General features: G+C 45.1%; 1 protein-coding gene across 1 annotated transcript in view; it reads right to left on the reverse strand.

Annotated features, from left to right (window-relative positions):
• Window positions 1–17499, reverse strand: part of PIWIL2 (piwi like RNA-mediated gene silencing 2) — a 217451-nt gene that overhangs the window by 19995 nt on the left and 179957 nt on the right. The window contains exons 17-19 of the mRNA XM_068274691.1: window positions 12222–12323; window positions 7085–7201; window positions 1386–1474 (exon numbers count right to left, since the gene is read on the reverse strand). Coding sequence (XP_068130792.1) covers window positions 1386–1474; window positions 7085–7201; window positions 12222–12323 — 308 coding nt within the window. The remainder of the gene's footprint in view (window positions 1–1385; window positions 1475–7084; window positions 7202–12221; window positions 12324–17499) is intronic.

The following is a 17499-nucleotide window of genomic DNA, read 5'->3' on the forward strand; positions in this document are numbered from 1 at the left end:
GCAATTCAAAAACTAACACACACATAGTTAGGTGTGCAATTCAAAAACTAACACACACATAGGATCAGAAAAACTTCTAGTTTTGACTCCTAGAGAAGTACTTCACTTCCCATCCAGTTGGACATAAAAAAAGCAATAAAAATATATTAAAAAAAAGGTTCTTAACCCCTTACTATTGTAATTGAGATGCCAATAAACCTGTATTGCATACAAATTTGTGTATGCAGCTTGAAACTGGGCCAATCAAATTCAACAGGAAGTTAATTTGATTTGCCCAAATCCAAGCTGTATTTTATTTGCTTGTAAGCTGAAATTACTTGTGTCATATTGACAGTTATCTCTACCCCTTACTGCACTTTCTAAACCTACAGAAGTACAGAGTACCCAGCAGGTTCATGGTGAACCAGAACTCCTAGGAGTGTATAAGGGGCTACAATGGACCCAAAACCCCTCTTACCTTATAAGATGCTATGGAAAACAAAAAGTTTGCTTTCCAACATGCATACAGCCTGTACCAGTTGGGTGTTTCAAGTCCTACCCCATAGAGCCACACTAATCCATGCCATGCACTGATGAGGATAAATCAATCCGAAATGGTCTGTATGCAGGTTTGCTCATCACGAGTAAATCCCAAGTAACCACGGTGGTTACTCGTGATTCAAATAAGTTGTAATTGCCGCAGCTCAGCAAACGCCGCAGTCTGCACTACATTTCAAAGAGCTTGCAAGCGAACAATTGGGTCGCGTTGCAACCCTCACTATGGCGCACTTCCTCCTTCAAGCCGGAAGGAGGAAGTGCGCCACAGTGAGGCTTGCAAGCCCATTGAAACGCAGAGCAGATGGCGGCATTATGGGCGATTAACCCGCCGCATACAGTGGCTCAGCTGCGGCAATTACAACTCATTTGAATCACGAGTAACCACCGTGGTTACTTGTGATGAGTAAGCTTATCTGTATGTATGTTGGATTATTGTGGCTCTGTAATATTAACACGCTGACACATCATTGCATTCCAGTGGATCTGGAGGTGTGTTTAGCTTCCAGGGACAACAATGGATAATTTGCATATATTCAGCAGTGTTGCACTGGGAGACATCTCAAGCCCACTCCAACCTGAATTATCGCAAATACATACTGTTTTAAGAAAGCAAACTTTTGTTTTCTAAAACTACAGTGACCTTTGCCTTAAAAAGAAGCACAAAAGAGTTCCCTGCAGGTTCCTCAAGTTTCAAGACTGAATTAGGGTAATATTGTTGGACGATACTCAAACAAAGAGCAGAAATACCAGTTTGATGAATGCTACATTGCAAGAGACAGAATCCTCTTTTCAGTGCTCTCAAAAACTTGACTTTTTTTTAACAGACAATACAAGAATGAGGAACTCACGAGTTTATGCTGGCCACAAAGCCAGTTACTGAGCGGGAACTCCGGCCGGCATCATGGTAGACGTCCATTCCGATCACCATCAGATTTTTCTTTTTGGAAAGATAATTGACAAAGCATATTTAAACTCATGCATACATAAAATGTTGTAGTAGAGAAAAAGGGATCAGTGTTATAAAAATAAAAGTAACCTTGTATGTCAAGCTTCAGAAATCCCAAACCAGCCTCTAACAGCTTAAAATGTACCGGAGATGGGCTTACTAAAAGATTTGATACTTACCCGGGGTCTTCCTCCAGCCCCATGAGCACCGATGTATCCCAGCCGCAATGAGCCCCTGTAACTGGCTCAGCTGCTCCAGTCGGGCTCTTCTGAGTATGCACTGGTGTGACTGAGCCAGTTACCAGGGCTAACTATGGCCAAACGGAGGCACTTGGGAGGAAGGTAAGGGGTGAATCGGTGCTCATGGGGCTGAAAGAAGCTCCGGGTAAGTATCAAATCTTTTAGTAAGACCATCTCAGGTACACTTTAAAGTCAACCCGAACTCTGTGTCTTTTGTGGGAGTTGTAGAAATAGAGGGTCTGGAAAATTGATCAATAATGTGCATATGTGTCCTACAGGGAGTGCAGAGTTATTAGGCAAGTTGTATTTTTGAGGAATAATTTTATTATTGAACAACAACCATGTTCTCATTGAACCCCAAAAACTCATTAATATCAAAGCTGAATAGTTTTGAAAGTAGTTTTTAGTTTTTAGTTTTAGCTATTTTAAGGGGATATCTGTGTGTGCAGGTGACTATTACTGTGCATAATTATTAGGCAACTTAACAAAAAACAAATATATACCAATTTCAATTATTTATTTTTACCAGTAAAACCAATATAACATCTCAACATTCACAAATATACATTTCTGACATTCAAAAACAAATCAGTGACCAATATAGCCACCTTTCTTTGCAAGGACACTCAAAAGCCTGCCATCCATGGATTCTGTCAGTGTTTTGATCTGTTCACCATCAACATTGCGTGCAGCAGCAACCACAGCCTCCCAGACACTGTTCAGAGAGGTGTGTACTGTTTTCCCTCCTTGTAAATCTCACATTTTACGATGGACCACAGGTTCTCAATGGGGTTCATATCAGGTGAACAAGGAGGCCAAGTCATTAGTTTTTCTTCTTTTAGAAGAAACTGGCAGTCGGACTGGGAGTTGAGCTCGACTCCATCCTCAACCCGAAAAGGCCCCACAAGCTTATCTTTGATGATACCAGCCCAAACCAGTACTCCACCTCCACCTTGCTGGCGTCTGAGTCGGACTGGAGCTCTCTGCCCTTTACCAATCCAGCCACGGGCCCATCCATCTGGCCCATCAAGACTCACTCATTTTATCAGTCCATAAAACCTTAGAAAAATCAGTCTTGAGATATTTCTTTGCCCAGTCTTGACGTTTCAGCTTGTGTGTCTTGTTCAGTGGTGGTCGTCTTTCAGCCTTTCTTACCTTGGCCATGTCTCTGAGTATTGCACACCTTGTGCTTTTGGGCACTCCAGTGATGTTGCAGCTCTGAAATATGGCCAAACTGGTGGCAAGTGGCATCTTGGCAGCTGCACGCTTGACTTTTCTCACTTCATGGGCAGTTATTTGCCTTGCTTTTTCCACATGCTTCTTGCGACCCTGTTGACTATTTTGAATGAAACGCTTGATTGTTTGATGATCACGCTTCAGAAGCTTTGCAATTTTAAGAGTGCTGCATCCCTCTGCAAGCTAGCTCACTATTTTTGACTTTTCTGAGCCTGTCAAGTCCTTCTTTTGACCCATTTTGCCAAAGGAAAGGAAGTTGCCTAATAATTATGCACACCTGATATAGGGTGTTGATAGACCACACACCTTCTCATTACAGAGATGCACATCACCTAATATGCTTAATTGGTAGAAGTCTTTCGAGCCTATACAGCTTGGAGTAAGACAACATGCATAAGGAGGATGATGTGGTCAAAATACTCATTTGCCTAATAATTCTGCACTCTCTGTAGATTTCTCTCATCTGCACTGCCATTTTGTCCGCTCTGGAATTTGGATCCTTCCGGGGAAAATTGCTCAGGTGAGTAATACACTCCATCCTGCTGTGCTAAACAGAGACAGGCAGGTGCGTGGAGGGAAACAGAGCATATGCAGCTACTTCAGCTTCCAGTTAGAGCTACAAACTAAGGGGGGTTTTGGTAGAGTGATGCAATAGAGAGAAGCCGGCCAAACTGGAACATACAATACCCACACTAACATATTTAGTTCAGTATTTTTAGGGTGTCTGTCCTGATGCTGAGAACACTAAGCAAGAGGTAAATGGAGTTGTCTGGCAGTCTTGCTGATCTCTTTGGCTGCAGCAGTATCTAAATCACACGCCTAAAACAAGCAACCAGCTAATCTTGTCAGATTTTTGTCAGAATCTTCTGATCTGCATGCTTGTTCGAGGTCTATGGCTAAAAATATTGGAGCCCCTCAGGGCTGCGTCTTGTCACCATTTCTGTTTTCTCTATACACGAATAACTGCATATCCACAGATGACTGTCAAAATCATCAAATTTGCGGACACCACAATTGTTGGCCTTGTTAGTGAGAACGATGAGCAGGCTTACCGCAAGGAGGTAGACAGAATCTGCAATTGATGCAATGAGAATGGGCTAGTTCTTAACACTGCCAAAACAGTGGAGATGGTCATTGATTTCAGGAAGCACGCCAGTATTCCTCCTCCGATATATATTGAGGGCACTGAGGTCACTAGGGTTCCCAGCGTTCGCCTCCTGGGTACAACCATCTCTGATGACCTGACCTGGAGGGCAAACACTACTGCAACCCAGAGGAAGGCACAACAAAGACTCTTCTTTCTTTGCCAACTAAAGAAGTTTGGTATGGCCCATGAACTTCTGAGGTCCTTCTACTCTGCTACAATCGAGTCGGTCCTCTGTTCGTCCATTCTGGTCTGGTTCGCTAGCTGCACCGCCAGCGACAGATATAAACTCCAGAGGGTCATCAGCTCAGCGTAGAGGATTATTGGAAAACCCCTCCCCCCTCTGGATCTCATCTACAACACCAGACTGCGTAATAGAGCACTGAAAATTGTGGGCGACCCCTCTCACCCTGGTCACAGTTTTTTCAGCCGTCTCAAACTAGGCCGGAGGTTCTGGTCCATCCCTGCTAAGACTACCAGGCGCATGAACACTTTTTTCCCCACAGCCGTTAGACTCTTGAACTCTGCCCATTCCACTGACCCCCCACCCTGCTGCCGCCTACAGACTAATACCTGACTTCGGCTGCGGCCGCTCTTGTTTACCGCCTTGCCTGGTTGTACTAGGACTATTATCTTCTGTCACACACTGCTATTCCTGCTAGACCCGCAATCGCGCTACTGCATATGTTGTATTACTCTTGTTCTGTTGCATTGCTCTTGTTCTGTTGTACTACTCTGTAGCATCTTGTCTGTTGTATTACAATCTCTGTGCCAATTTATGTGCCAAATCCAATTCCAGGCACGGTTCAACCGTGCTTGGCGAAATAAATTCTGATTCTAAAAGTATTAGAGAAAGAGTATCAGCATGACTATCAGGCAACCGGTATTGTTTTAAATTAAATACATTTGTCAGACTCCATATCCCTCTCACTTCAGGTTTCCTTTTTGTTGTTTGGGTTCAGGACAAGCGTTATGTTTGTTCTGTGTAGTGAGGGTATCTCAGCTTAAACCTGTTCCGGGCCGTGTGGGTTGAAATCTATGTCTTGTGTGTTGCCGCTTACTTCTGACAGGACGTAGATTTCATCTTCCCCGCCGCGCACTCCTGCCGATCGCGAGTGGGCTGAGGCACTGGTGTGCGGTGTAAATGGTGACTTTGTGCAGTGTGCCGTCGGCAACCCCCGGTATTTAGTACCAGCGCTCTCTGGTCACTTAGGCTCCAGAGACCACTGGTACCGAAGTGGTTACGTTTAGTTAGCAGCCCTTCAGAGGTAATGTTTTGGCTAAGGTGTTGCTTCCTGCTCTTTATAAAAACAGGCAGTCCCCTACTTACTACTACAAATGACTTGAGCGACAATTTTTTTTTTATATATACAAAGTTGTCTCCATATTCAAAATATACAGTACAGTTTTTGGTATTACTTATTCTTGTTGCTGCATGTTACAGAATTGTACAAAATTTGTAGTTTAAAACCAATTAAAAGTATGTTGAAAACAACCGAAAAACATGCTATATGTCTGCATCCAGAGTTGTTTGAAAGTAACCCATTTTTCCTCATTTCACCATGTTTAACCCGACACTGTGTCGCGCATGTCGCTTCAGAGGTTTTGCTGGCCTCAGGTCTCCCCCAGTTTAAATCTAATAGGTTTCGTGGGTTCATTACAAGTTAGCTAGCACAAGGCTAGCTTGTTTAGGTCACTGGCAACCCCCGATCGCCCGAAAAAAAACACTTATACATTATCTAGCCTGGCTCCAGCGATCGCCGCAGCCTGCCCGCACAGCTCAGCTCTTCTCTATGGGGAGGATCGGGATGGCGCATGACGTCATGTATGATCCTCCCCATTGAGAGGAACGGAGCTGTGTGGGGAGGCTGCGCAATCGCTTGAGCCAGGCTGGGTAATGTACATAGCGGCTCTATCAGGGGATCAGGGGGTGATTGGGAGGTGCAGGCCACCTAAACAAGCTAGCCTTGTGCTAGCTAACTTGTAATAAACTTACAAAACCTATGCGATTTCTCCTGGGGGACTCAAGGTAGCAAAACCTCCTGAGCGGCGTAACGCTCATGAGGTTAACACAGGACTCAGCTTACAAACTCCCTGGAACGTAAGCTGTAAGTGGGGGACTGACTGTATTGCAAACATCTTGAAAAATAGCCTGTACACAAATAAAGGGCTGGTTCACACCAGAGCGGTTCTGGAGAGTTTTTAAAAACGCTAGCTGTTTGAAAACCGCTTGGCTAATGAAAGCGAATGGGATGGTGCACACCAGAGCGGTTCGTTTTCCCACAAACGCAAACTCGGGGGCTGCAGCATTTTTTAGATTTCTGAGGCGTTTTTGCCTCAATGTTAAAGTATAGGAAAGTGGAAAACCTCTCTGAAAAACGCTAGATCAGAGCAGTTTTCCAGGTGTTTTTGTTCCAGTAGCGGTTTAGTAACAGCTTTACTGTGTAACACTATATGACACATAAAAACGCTCCAAAAACCGCTAGGCATGTTTAAAAAATCGTCTCTAAACATGCCTAGAATCGCTCTGAAAATGTGCTTCAAAAACCTCTAGCGTTTTGCGGATCTGCAAAAAGTTTTTGGTGTGCACTGGGCCATACACTGGTGTTTGTGGATCATGGAAGTATTGTACTGTGCCTGTCCCAGACTGCAAAAGCACCTATTCCGTGTTACATTTTTAAATAAAAAAAAATCTATTTTTGTGTTCTCCAGGATCACAGATCTATCTTCAGTTTGCTTCTGTGATGTCTGATTCTCGAGATATTTTCGTTTCCTCTATTCTTATATTCTGCTAGCAGTCAGCAATGATCAGCTGACTTTCTGTACTGCCTCCCTCCCTTCTGTGAATTTTTGGTCTTCTTTACATTGGTTACAAATGGATTTAAAATCATTTAAAAAAATAAAAACAGGTACATGTAAGAAACCAATATGAATGTCATTTATTAGTAAAACCACTAGCTGTTAAAAATGGAGACTACTAACCAGAGGAATGTCCACTCCCCACAGCTCTCCTCCAAGCTTGCAATTTATCTGCAGCAAAATTTTCTGTGCGATGCTTCTCAGTTTTGTCGGATTGGATATTGTTCTTACATTTACAACCTGTTAGGAAGAAAGTTCCAATGTAGGCATTGTGCACATTAAAGAGTCCCTCCAGAAAATGCAGGTTACTCTTGTTTATTATAAATGTACTCTTTATTGTCCCATAACGGTATCAGCGATCAAACGGGTGAGTAATAAACCCATTAAACATGAAATGGTAAAACTCCATGAGCGCATCACGTGTATTCGTAACAGTTTCTTTTTTTGTACATAAATGGTTACTTAGCATGGGTTCAGAGGCGTAACAATAGGGGATGCAGTCCAAGCACCCGCAGGGGGGCCCTGGGTCCCGCTCAGACGAGGGCCCGCACATCGGAGGGGGGACAGTTCCCCCCCTCACCTCGGGCTCTACCCTCAGCGCACTCCCCTCCTGCAATTATTGGCGGCAGCGGATAGAAACACATACCTCCATGCCCTGGAGGTTCCGAACTCTAAGTGTCTGACGCTACTTCCTGTTTAAACAGGAAGTAGCGTGAAGCACTTAGGGATGGACCTCCGCAGTGGATGTAGGTATGTGTCCTGCCGCCACCTGCTGCCATTGATAATTCAGTAGCGCACTGAGGGGAGAGCCAGAGGTGTGGAGGGACGGACGGGACTGCTCCACCCCCTACCCACCAATGTGCGGCCACGTTTTCCTCATGTTGCGACCCCTCCTGCCCCCCAAAATCGCCCTGAGAGCTGTGGGGGGCAGGGGTGGATGGGTAGGGGCGCCGGGTTTTTTTTTTTTTTTTCAGCAGGGGGGCCCAGTGATTTTTAGTTAAGCTCCTGCATGGGTTGAACAATTAGCGCAATTCATATCCTCTGAGTAACTCACAACACTACCTTACACTAGCAACGGCATCACGCTAATTGCAGTGTGCTGCCTGCTCATAGCAATTTTATTGTTCATTAAAGTACATGCCCCAAAGAGACTTTGCCAAATAAAACATGACCATGGATAATACAAATATGAATTAAGCATTAAATATTGCATTTTACAGGGCACCACACTTCAGCGGGTAAAATGGCCCCATTGTGGCATAGCACTCTTGCCTACACGCACTAGAGTCCTAGATTCATTGTCCACCAAACACATGCATGATAGTCTTCACAATGCAGTTTAGCCATAAAAATGCCATGTCATCCTACTAAATGGGTGTTTCTTTTTCTTTGAAAAATCCCTAGGTAGGAGAGGAAGAGGCGCTGTCTTTTAGTGAGTTTATGAAGCTTTGTCTCAGGAGGGGAGTTTTACACTAGGTGATCGGCTCCCTCAACCAAACATGAAGGAGATTTTTGGAGCAGGTCTTCAAAACAAAGCATACAATGCTAACACAAAGCCAAGCACACGCTCCAACTGGCCTGCAACTGCAGAGTGTGCCAAAGGTTACACCACAAGCTCTTTTTTTCCCGCTATTTTAGATGGGATATTAAATGTTTGTGATATTTCACGAGAGAAAAAAAAGAAAGGGGGAAAAAATGCTTCATGTCAGAATATTGACTAAATGTCTCAAGTGAAGAAGATTTTCAGAAATATGTAACAAGAATATCCCATCCAACAAGCAGTGATGTAGTTGTCACACTACTGGCTTCTTCTCAGCTCTCCTACTACTGATGAAAACTGGTTTTACCTCACAATCAGGCCCAGATTTATATGACACAAGCATATAGGTACTGATTCTCTGGCACCCTAGACCAGTGGCGTAGCTAGAGATCATGGGGCCCCATAGCAAAACTTTCATGGAGGCCTCAGATGTAAGCACTCTTAAAGGGAAGGTCCAAGCAAAATAAAAAAATGAGTTTCACTTACCTGGGGCTTCTCCCAGCCCCCTGCAGCCATCCTGTGCCCTCGTAGTCACTCATGGCTTCTCCAGTCCCCCGCTGGCAGCTTGCTGACCTCGAAGGTCGGCGGGACGCATTGCGTACATTTTTACGCATTCCCGCTAGTGCAGAACATTAACACATACATTTTTACGCGTTACTGGTTCAATGCGTAAATTTTTACGCATTGAACCAGTAACGCGTAAAAATGTATGTGTTAATGTTCTGCACTAGCGGGAATGCGTAAAAATGTACGCAATGCTTCCCGCCGACCTCCGAGGTCGGCAAGCTGCCAGCGGGGGACTGGAGCAGCAGTGAGTGACTACGAGGGAACAGGATGGCTGCAGGGGCCTGGGAGAAGCCCCAGGTAAGTGAAATTCATTTTTTTATTTTGCTTGGACCTTCCCTTTAAGCAATGCTACCTGCCCCTTACACAAAGTATAAGAGGTAATTGGGCAGTTCATGGTATAGTCTCATGCAAAAACACTGCACATAGTTCATGGCCACTGAGACAAAATCAGAGGGGGGAGGAACACAAGAAAGGTAAAAGTGAATACATTTAGTACCACCTGGGCACCCTATGCTCCAGGTCCCCTTAGCAAATGCTATGGCTGCTATGGCTATTGCTACGCCCCTGCCCTAGACTTTGCCCTCCAGAAAGTCACAAACACCTACTGAACCACACTACAAGTGTGTTGGCTGGCCTAGCTGTCACCTCTCCCTTACTCGGCGTAGGTAACCACAAGTGCCCCTCCTTAGTATTACGTAGCCAGATGTACCCCCATTATTAAGTAGCTAGAGGTGGCTCCAGGGGCTGAAGGGAGAGCTCATCAGTGGAATGCAGAGAACGAGGTGAGTAACTGCTTAACTACCTAAAGACCGCCTAACGCCAATAGGCGTCAAGCCCTGGGGCGGGGATTTGCAGGTGATCGCGCGCGCCGATGCGCGTGCATCTCCGCATGAATGACGGAGCTCCGCCATTAGCCTCCCAGCATCGGTCGCCGCTATGAGACTGTTATACGTCTTTTACAGCCGTACAGCACTGCAATCTATTAGAGCACTGTAGTGGGGACAACCATGTGACACGTCTGTCCCCCTGGTAGACATGACAGTGATCGGCTGTCATAGGCAAAAGCCTACGAAAGGCGATCATGCCGATTGGCTGGCGGGGGGAGAGAGTGAGAGGGGGGGGATTTTTTTTTTTCTAAAAAGGAAATTTATATAAAAAAAATAATATATATTTATATACAAAAAAAAAATAAACATTGGGGGAGCGATCAGACCCCACCAACAGAGAGCTCTGTTGGTGGGGAGAAAAGGGATCACTTGTGTGCTAAGTGGTGCGGCCCTGCAGCGAGGCCTTAAAGCTGTAGTGGCCCATTTTGTAAAAAATGGCCTGGTCTTTGGGGGGTTTAAACCCATGGTCCTCAAGTGGTTAATTACGCTCTGATTTTGACTTTGCATAGAGAAGGAGGGAAGCTCTAGGGGAGGGGAGTGAGCCGCCTTTCCATAATCAGGAGCCTGTAGGCACGAGCCTACAGTGCCTTATGGTAAATCCGGCCCTGCTCACAATTAAAAACATGACAGACATGGGCGTGGTCTATTCAAATGTGCACAATAAACTGTAGAGTGGGTATGAGCCCTTAAAGTGAACCTGAGGTGAGAGTGATATGGAGGTTGTCCTATCTATTTCCTTTTAAACAATACTTTCACTTACCTGGGGGCTTCTACCAGCCCCATGCAACCATCCTGTGCCCTCGTAGTCACACACTGCAGCTCCAGCCCCCCTATGCCAGCTAGTTTCGTTTTTGCCGACTTCAGGGTTGGCGGGCCTCATTGCGTACATTTTTACGCATTCCCGCTCATACAGGAACATCAATGCATAAATTTTTACACGGTAGTTGTGCAATGCGTAAATTTTTATGCATTGCATCACTAACGCGTAAAATGTATGCGTTAATGTTCCTGCACCAGCGGGAATGCGTAAAAATGTATGCAATGAGGCCCGCCGACCCCGAGGTCAGCAAAAACGAAACTAGCTGGCATAGGGGGACTGGAGCTGCAGTGAGTGACTACGAGGGCACAGGATGGTTGCATTGGGCTGGTAGAAGCCCCAGGTAAGTGAAACTTTATTTTTTGCCTGACGATTCCTTTAAAAGGAAATAAATATGGCAGCATCCATATAACTCTCACTTTGGGTTCACTTTAAATATTATTACATGTAGCCTACAATTCAGCTCCACAGGTTTCTAATTTACATACAACCGGTTAACCTCCCTAGCATTCTGGACGGTAGAGGGCACCGCTCAGGCCCTGGTGGGCTGATTTTGAGATTTTTTTTTTCAAACACGCAGCTAGCACTTTGCTAGCTGCATGTTTGCTCCAATCGCCGCCGCTCGTCAACGATCCGCCGCGAAAGAGCCACCCCCCCCTGCAGACCCCGTGCGCAGCCTGGCCAATCGCCGCCAGGCTGTGCTTTGGGGTGGATCGGGAGTCCCTGTGACGTCACAACGTTGATGACGTCACTCCGTTCGTCGCCATTGGCGACGGGGAAAGCCCTAAAGGAAATCCCATTGAGAACGGGATTTTCTTATGGGCGTGATCGCCGGCGGCGATCGGAAGGGTGGGAGGGAGCGAGCAGGAAGGGGAGAATCATGTAGCTAGCTACACGATAAAAGAAAAAAAAAAATCGGGCAAAAAAAACCCTCCCGCGGCCGCACGAATCAGAACGCCTAGCATGTTAAAGAGACACTGAAGCGAGAATAATTCTCTCTTCAGAGCTCATAGTTAGCAGGGGCACGTGTGCCCCTGCTAAAACTCCGCTATCCTGCGGCTAAATTGGGGTCCCTTCACCCCCAAACCCCCCCTGCAAAATCAACGACCAAACGGCTAACGGCTGCAGCCCTGCCTCTAGTCGCGTCTATCAGCGGCGCATCGCCGCCTCTCTCCTGCCCCTCTCAGCGAAGGAAGACAGAGGGGCGGGGAAGAGGCGGAGATACGAGCTGACAGACGCGCGTGGGGCAGGGCTGCGGCGGTTAGCCCTGCCTCAATCCGGAAGAGATCCCCGGCTGCACGGAGGGGATTTCGGGGGGTAAGGGACCCCCGTTTAGCTGCGCGATAGCAGCGTTTTAGCAGGGGCACACATGCCCCTGCTAACTATGAGCTCTGAAGCGAGATTTATTCTCGCTTCAGAGTCTCTTTAAATAGTAGGTCTGCTACTCACCTGAGAAGGCACCGGCGTTTGTACACAGCACAGCTTCTTAATGGCGCCATACAGATCGTCTCTGCTTCCCGATACTATAATTAGGAGCAGCTGCACCCTTGCCTGAAAAGACAACCAGTATACAAGGTTACAAAAAACTGAATTTACAGAAGCTGAAATAATAATCCAACAAGCACAAATATGTGGTGTTGAAACAATATAAGGCATAGGACCCAATGGAGCGCTTTCAGTTTTTCAAATCGCTAGCAAAACTGCTGAACGATCGTGACTGCGATAAGTACAGTGGTGGGTCGCAGGCCTCGATGCTCACAGAAAGCATCTGACCCATCTGCCCCTTTGCAACAAAAAGAGAATAAATTCTTAAGCTGCGTACCCACCTGGCAATTTTCCCGACGACCAGCGATTTTCAAACGACGTTTCGAGGTGGGTACAGGCGCACGATTGCGAACGCTGCGCCGATGACGACGGATGGAGACGGCGGATCTTTGAGATCCCTGACGACCCTGCACAAAATACCACGATCATGGAAGTCTCGATCGCGCCGCTGTGTACGTTGTGGGACCTCGCGCTTTACCCCACCGACAGGAAGAGGCGTTGCTGACGACCGACATCATAGGGGATGTTGCAGGAGCCGTCGGGCGGTGAGTATACCAGAAATGCTATGATATGCTTGGTAAATTACTATTCTGCTGAAGTATCATGAAAAAGGAAATCCTTCAACCCAGAGTGCAACTCACTGGTTGCAAATGGCCTAAAATTCCCTCCAGCTTATCCTGCGAGTGATGGATAAAATTAGAGTTAAAATTACAACTACTCATGTCAAATACTTGGATATCAAAATCCCTGTACATACGACAACTGTACAACTTAAATTTTCCCCCGATTATCAAATATTTTAAATGAGTTGGAGAGATGGAAGAATTTTCCCGCTAGAGTAGCACTCATTAAAAAGTGTTTTCAATGGCCTGACTTTTGTACCCCCTGCAGACAGTTCCATTCCTTATAAAACAAAGATATAAAGTTAATGGAGAGGGCATGGAAAAATAAAACACAAATAAGATTGTATAAACTGCAATTGTCAAAGATATCAAAAGGCATGACTTTGCCTAGTATAAGGGACACTAGACGTCTACGCCCGCAGGACAGAGGCTCCAGCGCGGCTACCTGCAACGGGACTCATGGACAAGCGAGCGTCCCTCTGAGGCCCACAAGCACAACCGCAAGACAGCTGTAAGGGCAGCAGGCTTGGAGGCCCCCCATGCGCAATATCGTTTCCCTCCTTCAAGTCACATCGTCTCTGTCAGGAACCGGCCCCGCGGCGCACCTGCGTATACGGTTCCTGACTGCGGGTTTGACCAGATCGAGTGGGGAGCAGCCTTAGTCAAGCTACAACAAGGCTGTGACCCCTCAGAACACTTCTCACTGCCACCACTAGCTGCCGCTAGACACTTCCACTCTGCTGTCGACTTACTCACACTGGCGTTTTCGTACATTGGGTCAGCTGCACGCTTTAGGCCAACGTATGACTAATGCCCCACACACACGCACAATTGCAATCTTACACTGTAGTGAAGCAAAACCACTAACAGTCGTTCCGAACGATACTGTTAGCCACTCCGAGACTTCCCACTCTGCTGTCGAGCGCAGAAGTGCCCCATACACACAATGCAATTACAATCTTATACGGTAGTGTTGCTCAATCATACAATCAGGCATGGACTTATACACAGTTACACTTCAGTCTCTTATGAGTGTTAGCTTAGTACAGCAGAAGTCTAACTTATTAAATAAGGATTTAATATTCCAGGAAAAAAGTGGAACAATGCAGAAAATAATATATACAAAGTAAAAAGTTACAAAATAAAAGTTACAAGGATACACAAGACAAGTTGCAAAAATAAAAGGGAAATAAAAACGTTACCAGCGTAGGTTAGAACGTGGTTGGCGGGAGAACGCCGTTTCCGATTCAATCGGGATCATTCCTAGCTATGCGCTACCTCCAAGAGAAGATGATCTGTGACTGTCCTAGCTGCCGTATAAATCGCAAAATTTGTGCCCCGGGGCCACCCCAATGTCCAGGTATAATCCAATCTCCTGTTTAACGCGTGCAACTTTAAAGCATTCCCGTTTTAGCTTGTGAAGTTTGGGGTAAAACTATAGTCTAGTACATACACATCAAAAGATTGTGGAGTGAGGCTCCCTCCTGTCATATGTAAATTCCAAGGCTTTTCCTGTTTACTTTGAACTTGGCAGACTCAATTAGTCAGATTGTATTTTGGCCAACAGGTAGCTGTACACATAGTTCAAAGCAATGTTGTTATGTAATTACCTGTACCCAGACACAGACAATCACATATGAGACAGCAGATCAAAGGTGAAGACCTGACTGCTATTGTTCACCCTCAGATGCAAATATACTACAGGAGATCCAATTAGCAGCTTCCAACTTCCAGAGGTCTGAATATAGACTCAAGGTAGCAGCTTCCTTCAACCATACACATGTGACACAGAATGAAAAATATGTTCCTGTATTATCCTTAACCACTTTGTCCTCCTTGACGTATAAAAACGTCAAGGAGCACAGGCGCACTCCCGGCCGCGGATTCGGTAGCCACGGAATCAATGTATCGGGCTATGGAGCCCGATTACTGATTCCTCTCCCCCGCTGAAAAAGCGACAGCTTCTCTCGGAAGCTTCGCTCTTTCTGAAGCTGTGTCCCTCTAAGCGTACATTGTACGCTTAGAGTGACGTCATGTAAACAAACTCGAGATTGCCATCTTGTGGCCAAAAAGTAAAACTACAAGTAAATTTAAAAAAACATTACAATACACAAATATTTCCCCAAATAAAACACTTTTATATCCCACCCTCCCAAAAATGCCCACATAAAATGTTTAATAAAAAAAAACAAAAAACATTACTATAAAAAAAAACACAAATATTTGCCTAAGGGTCTAAACTTTTTAAATATCTATGTAAAGATGAAATATTTATCTCTATTTTTTTTTATAAGCTTGTAAATAGTGATGTATGCAAAACGGAAAAAATGCTCTTTTATTTCCAAATAAAATATTGTCGCGATACATTGTGATAGGGACATAATTTAAATGGTGAAATAACCGTGACAAATGGGCAATTACAATACATGGGTTTTAATTATGGAGGCATGTATTATTTTAAAACTATAATGGCCGAAAACTGACAAATAATTTTTTCATTTTTTTTCTTATTCTTCCTGTTAAAATGCATTTACAGTAAAGTGGCTCTTAGCAAAATGTACCCCCCAAAGAAAGCCTAATTGGTGGCGGAAAAAAAGATATAGATCAGTTCATTGTGATAAGTAGTGATAAAGTTATAGGCTAATGAATGGGAGGGGAACATTGCTCGGATGCATAAGCTGAAAACGACTGAGATGTTAAGTGGTTAACATCATAACTAGCTGCTCCCTGTATGATTAGCCTTGCTATGCCTGCTTCATGACAGCTATGTGATGCATCTGACGGACATTGCTGTCAATTTAGGATTCCTGGTTTGCTGATCGCAAAGTATGTGGAATCGTGTTTTGGTAATTAAAGTGGTGTCAGTACTTTTACCCTGTGAGTGCCTGCCTGTTGTTCTTTTGTCTAGTATAAGGGACTATAATGTGGCATCCTTGATGAGACATGTACTGGATTGGATAAGAGGGACAAGTTTTTTCTAAAATCTGGAACTAGAGCTAGAATCAGGTAAATTATGGAATTTGACCGGATTACCACATGCCAGATTTTCAAAATCGATTTAAAATATAGAAACCCTCCGCCACATTATTGTCGCTTTTGCCCCAAATGCAGATTGGAGAATGCAGGGCTGGACCATTGCCCATGGGAATTTTCTTATGTTAAGTACTATTGGGAAAAAACTATACGCTACTCTAATAAGTTATGCAAGAATGATCTAGAATTAGATATGGAGTTATGTATATTTAATTACTCTTAAAGAGAGATTAGAGATAGTAGAAAATAACCATCAGCTGTGTTACATAATATCCTGGCTATAGCCAGACGGTGCTTGTTCTTGAAATGGTTGGAAAACCGTCCACCAAGCACTGTATTTTCATACCGTAAGATGCTTAGAACCATAAAACCACCTAGGTTTAGAGGACAACAACCAGGGAAAAAAAATACTAAACCTGGTGCATCCATGGTACAGGGGTGTCTTGTCGACCTTCTCCCCCCCAATTATTATATCCCCCTTGCACCTCTTGTGTCCCCATTGTACTTTTTTGTCTCCCTTGTGTCCTCTTCTGCCCCCATATGTGCCCCGTGTCCTTATCCCTGTCCCGTGTCCTTACATGTGCTCTGTGTCCTAATCCCTTTCCCCTGTGTCACCTGTCCGTAATCCAGTCTGTCATATGTCCCCTTTCCCAAATCCTGCCCCTAATCCCCTCTGCCTCCTCTAGGGCATCCTAAGGCATCGTTTGGGAGCCTCTGGCTTACCACATAACGGCACCACAGTGCAGAGATGAGAAGCAATAATCCTCCTAGTAAAGCCACTGAGGGGACCGTGCTTACAGCCTAAGTATCTCTCTTCACTTCTGCATAAGTCACTAATGCGGAAGTGAAGCGAGATACTTTGACTGCAAGCACGGACCCCTCACCTCCACACTGTGGCGCCATTATGTGGTAAGCCAAAGGCTGCACCCTCCCCAATGACGCCTTAGGATGCCCTAGAGGAGCCCTGTGGGGGATTAGGGACAGGACTCGGGAAAAGGGACATGTGACAGAGAAAGGACCCCCCCCCCCAACTTTAGGGTGAGAAAAAGTGTGTCTTATGGCCAGAAAAACACAACAAGCCTTTCCTGAGGCAAGAATTAGCCTAGCTTTTTATTTATTGTATTTATAAAGTGCCAAGATATTATGCAGCGTTGGACATTAGTTTAGGTTACAGACAATATTTAGGATGACATACAGAAATAAGACAATACAGGAATACAAGGAAAAACAGATCACGCAGCACAGTATGAGTACAAGGTAATGCTTAGTCAGTCACTGGATGAAGCATGGAGATTAAGCAAGTTGAGTTCACTCAAATGCATAACATGGGTTCACAGTAATGGAGGTGCATGATCAGGTAGGATACAAAAGGAGGAGGACCCTGCCCAAAGGCTTACAATCTAGAGGGAGAGGTAGGGACACGAAAGGTAGGGACCAGAGTTCAGCTGCGGGTTTAGAGCACTTGTGAGGAGTGGTAGGCCAGAGTAAAAAGGTGAGTTTTGAGGGCCTTCTTGAAGATGTTGTAG

This window comes from Hyperolius riggenbachi, chromosome 3, assembly GCF_040937935.1.
Source record: "Hyperolius riggenbachi isolate aHypRig1 chromosome 3, aHypRig1.pri, whole genome shotgun sequence".
Taxonomy (NCBI): Eukaryota; Metazoa; Chordata; class Amphibia; order Anura; family Hyperoliidae; genus Hyperolius; species Hyperolius riggenbachi.